The sequence below is a fragment of the Plasmodium gonderi genome (assembly GCF_002157705.1).
Source record: "Plasmodium gonderi DNA, contig: Pgo-contig_107, whole genome shotgun sequence".
NCBI classification, from domain to species: domain Eukaryota; phylum Apicomplexa; class Aconoidasida; order Haemosporida; family Plasmodiidae; genus Plasmodium; species Plasmodium gonderi.
In genome coordinates, this window is record NW_021629034.1 from 1 (window position 1) to 9,921 (window position 9,921).

The 9,921-nt window shown below is 20.6% G+C and overlaps 1 protein-coding gene across 1 annotated transcript; it reads left to right on the top strand.

Annotated features, from left to right (window-relative positions):
* Positions 1–752: 752 nt before the first annotated feature.
* Positions 753–1,995, top strand: PGO_001090 (Plasmodium exported protein, unknown function; the record flags this gene model as incomplete). Its single annotated transcript, XM_028690889.1, has 2 exons — positions 753–848; positions 1,015–1,995. The coding sequence occupies 2 exons, from the start codon at positions 753–755 to the stop codon at positions 1,993–1,995; spliced, it is 1,077 nt and encodes a 358-aa protein (XP_028546690.1).
* Between the last annotated feature and the right edge of the window lie 7,926 nt (positions 1,996–9,921).

Genomic DNA, 9,921 nt, shown 5'->3' on the forward strand with positions numbered 1-9,921 from the left:
ATAATTATATCATTAATATTTTAGGTTCCTTAAAAATTCATAAATTAATATTATTACAATTATAAAAATAATCTATGACTTAGGGTTAATATACATTGTATGTTTAGAAGTAATTTAAAGAATTAGTAATTTTATGTTGATATTTTATTTTTTTTTTTTCAATTAACATTAATAGAGTTTTCCAAAAATTGTTTAAAAAAAAAAATATGATGTAACATAAAAGTAAAAAAAAAAATTAATTCAACACTTATATCCATATTTTATAAAAATATAAGAACCAATAATTATAATCCAAAATATAATAATTAATACATTATTTTATTTATAATTTTTTTATATTTATACATATTTATGTACATTATTATATTCATATTACGCAAATATAAGTATATTTATATTGAATTATACAAGTAAATTCTGTTGTTTAATTAGAGCAATAATTATTACATTATTCATTTTTATTATTTAAGTTTTACTTTAGTTGTTTTATAATTAGTAACAACTTGTTGTATAATAAAAAATGACATATTCTTTAATTACATAAAATAATTTTAATATATTTCTATTATTAAAAATAGTTCAAAATAATAATTTTATTAACAATTTCAAAAAAAATTTCAAAAAATTATTATAAATATATATATAGAAACAAATCTATAATAGTCCTGTTGATTTGTATCATAATAATCATTTTGGATAAACATTAAATATAATATTGTTTACCATTTAATATATTATAAAAAGTATTCTATATGGCAGAAATAAATAGCAATTATTCCATTTTCTCAAAAATTTTTACTCCTTGCCTTTTAGTACTTGTGAGTACAGAATTCAGATCCAAAATTATGCATGATATTTAAGAATTCATTTATACTATATAGAATTGTGCCATTATGATGAGTTTTTATTCTTCTCCATATATTTTCTTCTTATATAGAAAATCCCAAAACAATACATATATATGTATATATACATGTGTGTGATTTACAAAATATCTATTATTTTAATTTTTAGTCATGTACCTATGGTGAATCATGGCAAAATTCAGTGAATCAGTATAACGGTTTAAATTTCATGAGAACGAGCAGATTACTAATAGGTGAAACTTCAATATTAAAAGCACGAGGAGGAGAATTAGCATACCTAAAAGATAGAATAAATGATTTATTGATTGAAGATGATGATGATTTTGGAAAACGTTTAAATGATTTAGAACACGATGATTTATTTAGAAACAGGTTTAACAAATTAATCTATGATGAAAGTAATCAAAAGTATCTCGATACACGCAATGATATGAATGGCAATTTAGACTTATCATTTGACAATCTAATAAACACTCATGATCAAAATAAGGAACTGAAAAAAAAAAAAAAATTAAAACGCAATAATTCATTAGACCTTGACAATTTCTATGATGAAGACTCTTTTGAATACAAAAATGATAATTTTCCCAATTTACATATGGAGCTAGAACCATATAAAAAATCGAAAAAATCGAAAAAGACATTCCAATATGGAAAAAAAAACAAGAAATCAACTTCTTTAGGAAAAAATAAATTTGATGCTGTATTGGAACCGGAGTCTCTAAAAGAGATGGTCATGAAAGCATCTACTCGAGAAGAGCGGGCATCAGGAGGATTCTTGGATACATTAATAAGATTGGATAAAGAGTTTGAAGTAGAATTATTACGTGCAATAAAAAAAAAATCATTTTCTGATTATGAAGAGTGTAAATTTAAAACTCAGGAAGGAAAACAAAAACATTTTATGAGAAATTTTAGAATATACTTACCACCAACTGTACTCATGGCAATATTAATGATAATGATGACATTTAAGGTCTTTTTTAATGTATATATATTTGCATTTTTATCGATATCCTTCTTTGCAATGGCTATATATTATGCGTACAAATTTTCAGAAATTAATAGAATGAATGAATTATACAAAAGTTTTAGCAAAAAAATAAATTTCAAAAAACAAGTAAAATAATATCATATTATAATAAGAGATGAATTAACGTTAATGTGTTTTTTTAAATCTTCAGAAAATTTTTAATAATCTTAAAAATAGGATAATTTTTAAAAAAAGCAGCAAAACAAAATATTTTTTATAAATCTTAAACAATTTTATATCAATTTTATAATTAATATTTCATCCTTATTTTGTCAATAATATTAAAAAACATTATTAACATACAGTTTTATATATTTTTTTACTATATATAATGATGGTTTTATGTATTTTTTAACTATATATTGATTAATAAATAATTATATATAGTCTTATTACACAGAAGTATTACTCTGAATGATAAGGATTATTTTTTAATACATAATACATAATTTCTTTTTTATCTCTATGTATAATGATTGTCTGATAATGTACAGTTGTGTCATTTTATTATAATTAGTATATCTACGTTCGATAGTGTGTAGCCAACTTTTTTTTTATTTTTTTTTCAATCATTTAAAAACTTGATCATATTGTATATCCGATGATTATTAAAAAATAAATAGATTTAAGAAGAATTATATGAAAATTTTTTATTCCTATTTTTCCAATCCCTAATATAACATAAGTTACACACGCAATATTTGAGTAGCTAATATATACGATGCTCGTTATATTATATAGTTTGGATCATAATTAATGTATAAGAAAAGTCCGTGTTCGAAACACATATATTTATTTTTTCATTATGTGTTCTTAAGGAATTTTTTTATTATCATTTATCCTTTATTAATGCAATCATTTAGGTTATAAGATAAAATATCGGTACTACAGTGTTAACACGATTTAAAGAAATATATATCACTCTTTTTTATTCCACATTCAAAAAATGAGATAATACATTGTTGTATTGCATGAAACACAATTTATGTGGAAAGCATTATATTACATTATTGTTCTTATGAATTATATTTAATGTATAATTAAAATATATATATATTTTTTTTAACTTATTATAGTATATGTTTTATATAATATACATATACACACACGTTTTTTGAAAAGTATTAGTTCAAAACCAAATGTGAATTTTTTATTATTTTCCACTGTTTTCTATTACTACTAATAATTTGAAATGTTTAAGAACAGCGGAAGCACAATAAACTCACACTTTATATATTTCAGTATATTCCATATGCTTTCTGTGTCTTATGTTTCTTAAAACATTAATGTGGTTCTTATTAAGATGTATGTTTTAAGACAAGTCTTTTATATTATTTTTATTTTATGTTAAATTACCATTTTTGAACCCTAAAAATATTTTCGAGAAAATAAAAAGGAAATTCATCGAAATATCAGTATAATCTACTATAAAAATATCTTGATGTTGCTTAATTCCGTCATTTAGTTTTAATATATATTTCTTTATTGTTTTGTATTATTTTTCTTTTCTAATGTGTTTTGTAATGAGAATTTTACCAAAAATAACATATATATACTTTTTCTTCTTAGTTGAGGAGTATATATCATAACATGTTCAATTTTAAGAGCTATATATGGTGCATATCTTATATTATTACTTTTTCTATTGCTTTTCTTGTTATTAATATTTTTAAAAAATGATCATTTTTTAATACCTAAAATGTGTCTTAAAAAAAATGATAGTTATATTACCCAAGTAAATGACACTTTTTGAAGTTTAATAACTATTCATTTACAAATCATATTATTCTTTTAAGCTACTCTATTCTTTTTTATATATATATTTCTATATTTGCAAAATTATATTTTAAATATAAAATAAGCACCCATTTGTTGTGTACTCTATTAGGACAAACTATATATTCAGTTGTTACACATAAAGGTTAATAAATTATTTGGCATATGTGTAACATTTTGTTAAAAGTTTTCCTAATTTTAATTGTGGTATGAGAGTAAAAAAAGATAAATACTTATTATTAATATTACCTTGTTTAATATTGTGTTAAACTGATTTAATTATTATGTTGTGTTGTAACGAATATAACTTGAAAATAAGAATGAAATAGAATAAATAAACATCATCGAATAGTGTATGATCACCAAAAGCTATATAATATATTAGTCGTTATGATATACTTTGTACATACTATTAATATCTGTATAAGTAATCTGCATTTTTTCTTCCGGATATTTGTATATTGCAAAAATTACATATATCATTTGGTAATCCTTAGATATAGAAATGAAACATATGTTTGTGTTTCTGTTTTATCTAATACTTCATACAAATATCTCATTTAGCAGAATCATATTATTTTTTTATCAAAACCTAATGAGTAATGTATCATTCCTGAATATACTATATTTTTTTGAAATTCTCGATTATGTACCCATGTTAAATTGATATCATCACTACATTTGTTTAATCATTATTCTCAATATAAATAATATTAGTTTTTTTTTTTATTATCTTATATTAAAACAGGATTATCCATTCTTAATAAATGAATCATCTACATATTTTACTTCGCAAATATGTTTATAGTGTGCATTGAGTGATATAGTAAATGTTGACAATTAACATGAGGTGTCATAATATATAAAATACACTATCTTATAGTAACGTATATATATATGAACCTTTGGCAACTTTTATCAAAATTTTCAGCAGCACATTAATACATCATTTCCACTTTTATTTTAATCATCTTTGGATAATTTGAGGAAGATTTTTTCACTTCGGTAGAATAGCTACATTAACTAATAGCAAAAATTGTTCACTTTTTGTAAATACAAATAATTCATTTTTATACCAAACTTATTTTACTAATACAAACGTAAAAATTAAAGAAAAAAAACATATTTTATTAGTTACAAAAAAAATTCATACCGTTATTTTAATCTCTGCCATTTTAGGATTTACGGTATATTATGGAATTTTTCTTATATCACTAAATTTTTATAATATTACATTAACATTTCATGTAGTAAATTTTTATTCTTTAAAAGCAAAATATGTTGTATATTTCTCTATTATTAAATTCCAAATGAAATGGATAACTTTATTTTTCATTATGAAGTGTTTGCATTGATAATGCCCTCATTCGCTTAAGTAACATTTATATAAATATATATATGTAATATTAATTCCTTCCATATTTTACTTCTGTTTCATAATTAACATTCATGTAATTTCGTAACAATCATTTCATAAAACAATGTTATCCTATTCTTATATGTAATATTCTACCATTTTTTCTAATTTTACATTATATAATTTAATTTTTTTAAGTAAATATTACAATTATCTTTTTAAAACAACATTTTTACATATATAATAATATTTAAATTTTAATAATCCTTTCTATATAATTCATAAAACCTTATAAAATTCTACAAAACCTCATCCACAATATTTATAATATATAAATATTCACAAAAACAAAATATATTAAGTAATATTCAAATATTTCCATGCTTCATAAGTTTATCATCATTAATATTCTATCTTATTAATAAATTGCCAACAATTCATATTTTAAAATATGATTTTTTTATTTCATTTAAATATCTCAATTTTTTTTCTACCTTTTTTTTTTCCTGGATATATGTTACCAATATTTTTGTAATATTTTCTTTATTAGATTTGTAATATAATATTCTGAAATTAATTATTAATATATTAATATCTTATTAATAAATGATTCAAGCTTTATATGTAATAATGATTGACATTACACTACTACAAATATATTATGATCATTTTTTAAAAATAAATTAGAGTCATGTAAACATTGATCCATTTTTGATTAAAATAATTGTATTCATTATTGATAATAAAAATTAATAAAGAAACGAAACTATAAAAAATTGTCATTTTCTAATAATATTTGTTCCTTGGAAAATAATATTATTTAACAAAAAATTTAGTAACACTCCAAAAAAAGTCCTTTTTTTTCTTATTTTTTTATTCCTTAATATTAGGTACATTATTATTATGAAAAAAAGTAAAATGATACAAGGAAAATATGAGATTTGCTCTCAATGTTGTCGAAGTCGAAACAACAAAGAAGAAATTATTTTCATTATTTAAGAACGCTTAGAATTATTATGTAAAAAATATATATACATAATAAATATTTATTTTCAATTCATTATATTAACATATGTTGTAATCAATAATTTTCTGAAAATGGCCAACAAAGAGCATATAAAAGGGGATCAAAAAAGAAAACTGATTTGGAATAAAGAGAGGCGCAATTTAAATGTAATAACTTATTTTTATCCAATTATTAAATTTTGATATTTTAATTCGTTTTCCTTTATATGTAATAATCATAAATCTGTTGAATGTTATATTGTGTTTAGGATATTAATAAAAAAATATATTAACGATTCTATAATTTGTTCTAGTATTAAGTAATGTTTATTATTGAATAAATGTTCCACCTCAAAGTTGTAAAAAAACTACATTGAGTAAACAAACTAATAAATTAAGAAAAAAAAAAAAAGCGATAATTTAAAAAAATATATATTTATACTACTTTTCCTATACTACATAATTGCTGACATATATATATGTAGCATAATTTTACAATAAAAAAATAGTAAATATTAATTTTTTATATCACAAGGATACTAAATTTATATGTAACATTTGAACTTGAAAATAAAATAAATTTGATTATTTCTTCTCATTTTCATCTATTTTGCATTATTATTTCTTCAAATGTATATACGTAAATATTCATAAATAAGTATTACTCTTTTTTAATATCTACATTTAACTAATTTTTATTTATATTTTATAAAAATATGCGAAATATTTTTAACAAAAATTCTAAGAATCTATAATAAAACGTACTCTATTTAGGAGTACTTTCATTTTGTCTAACTGAGATATTATATTATATTCATATATATACTAATATTAGCTAAAATATTATTATGTATTACTAAATCTAATATATTTTTATAGGTACAAATTTAATCTATAAAAAAGAATAATCCTATACCTTCATAGGAGATAGATTTATATGCAATTTTAATGGTATATGACGCATTATACCCATAGTAATATAGATTACGCTTAATTTTACAAGAAAATTCCAATAATGTGCTAAAATTTTGGAAAAATGAATATTCATACATATAAATGGTTTTCATTTTATTCACAATTTATAGTAATTTTAATCGATAATTATATTGTGAAATTTTATAGAATAATTCAAGTATGACTATTCTAATATAAATAAAGTAAACAAGAGAACTAACAATAAACTTATTCCATATATGTATCAATATCTTATGAAATAATGATTTAAGAATTTAAAAAAAAAAAATAAAAAACATAAAAAATCCCAATATGTATAGTCTCACACCTAAAATAAGAAAAATTCAAATGCGTCTGAAAAAAAAATGCCTCTACAGTTTCTATGGCCAAGAAAAACTTAAAATAATACGTGTTTAATTAGGAATATATGTTACTTAAATATTTCCTAAAATTCTTTCTAAAAGCACTTTCATATTTAACAGTATAAATTATAAGTTATATACATAAATACAGTATATTAGAAAATAGACTAATAAGAATAATATTATGTGAATTAAATGTATAATTTTTTAAAATATATATTTGTTTTATATAAAATATCATTTTATAGAAAAATATTCAAAAAATCGTCCTCATGATTTAATCTCTAATCATAAATACTCCAGTATAGTCCATAGTGTTATTTTATTTTGAAATTTAGCTCATCCTTTGTATGCATATTCAATTTGTTGTCTATTATTTTTTCTTATGAGCATTTATTTTTCTGAAAAAGTACACATAGCTACAACTACAATTGTAAAATATGGCCTATTTTCTGTTTTGTTTTTTAATTGGACAATTGAAATATTTATAGATATCATATGCATATCTAATTTTATTGTTATTTTTACGTAATTTATTTGATTTAAATACACTATATCATACATTATTTCTCCATGTTTTTTATCAATAGGAAAAAATTCTATCTGATTGTTTTTCCAGTGGTGTTCTTATTTTTTCATTAAAAATTGCTATCTAAAAATATTTCTAGAGTAATAATTATTAAGCCTCAATTTGTTATTCTTGAACTCTTCATGTGTATTGTATTCACAAATTTATATATGAATAATATTAAAATAAAATATAATAGTTCGTTACATCAATATTTCATTGCATAGTACATAAAATTTTCATTGTAATTATTTTTTGTTTCAATTTTTTCCTTTTTTTATATATTAAAAGGCTTCCTATTCTATATGACAATACTGTAAAATAATTACTTCAGATTAACATAGTTAATTTTAATATGTCGAAATAAATATCCCTTATTTAATGAATATTTATATTGTACAAATAATATTTGTTGTTCTATAAATACAGTATCCCATTTATTTATTACAGTAGGATATAGTATTGATGAATTATGAGGGACAATAACTGATCAAGTCAAAAATGAAATGAAGAAAATCATGTTATAATGTTCCTATTTATAAGTGATCACATGCAGTATAGCATAAAATCTTATATATGAAATATATACATATAATTACGAGAGACGTAATTGTAAGAATGAAAAAGCTATAAGCTCATATAAACAGAGCATTATCAACTATATTTCGTTTAACTTTAGGGTTTTCTACTTTGTGTCTTTAAAAATTAATACAGTATATTTTTTTTTTCTGATTATTAAGCTATTATTTTTATACATATATAACATAAAACATGTAAAAACCTCATTACAATCATTACAATTCTTATATAGTTACAAAATTGGTACTCTTATCATTAAATTTACTATTAGGATTTATATGAACTTTTCGTATTTTTGACAATTAAATCATAATTATTTTTTTCTTTCTTACAGAGAAATTAATCTATCGTTCTATATAAGCAGATTAATTCTATCATTTTATAAACCTATAACAAAGATCTAAATATATAACTAATTATATTACAGTAAGAATTAACGTCATAATTTAAGAACTATTTACAATAAATTCCATAATTTAATCCCAATAATTTTTCTTATTAGGATTTTCCTAATTTAAGATTAGGGAATTTCTACTGTAACTCCCATTTTATTGTGATTGTCTGATTAGCAAATACTGGTGCTCGAAAAAAAAAAGTACATTATAAAATTTTACAAAATTATATATTAACATGTTCATCTCTCTATGTATCATAGCACACCAGGATTGAAAAATAATTTGCCTTTTATAAAAACCAAATAAATATATTCCATAAAATAAGAACATTTCCATTGTAGATCTGTCGTAACGTAGAATCAATTAAACCTAAAATTAAACCATATGAACTCAATTTTTCTTAATAAATTTAAAATCATTACATGTTTAGTTTTTACATTTCTCCTTTTTTTTGTGAACTATGGGAAGTAAGGAACATAAGTTTACAATCAATATATTAAAAAAAAAAATCTTAATAATATAAACTATATAGGGAACATTTTTTTTTCTATATACACTATTGGCTACTCAGTAACTGTATTCCATTGTGGGATAAATAGGATGAATTTTTTATCAAAACGGATAAATAAAATAAAAAATTAAAATATACGTAATAAACTTATTTACCACAATATACTGCATGAAAAAGGCTAGACATATTTTTTATCATCTCAATATGTTGTAAATTTTGTCAAATGATATATTAGACAATTTTGAAAATGTAGTGCAAATCTTCACATAATCTCAGGAAGTTTCCCATTACTTCAAATGTAACACTTCATTAACATTTTTGAGTAATTCTATAATGAGTTACATCTTACAACATAAATCTATAATAAGACAGAAGTTTTACTAATGTAAAAAAAACATTAAAAAAAAAACATTTAAATAAAATGATGTTTACAATTATCAGGGTACAAGGTTTCATCTGATTTGACTTTAAGTATGCTCATTAACATAATAAATAAACAAATATAAACCTTAAAT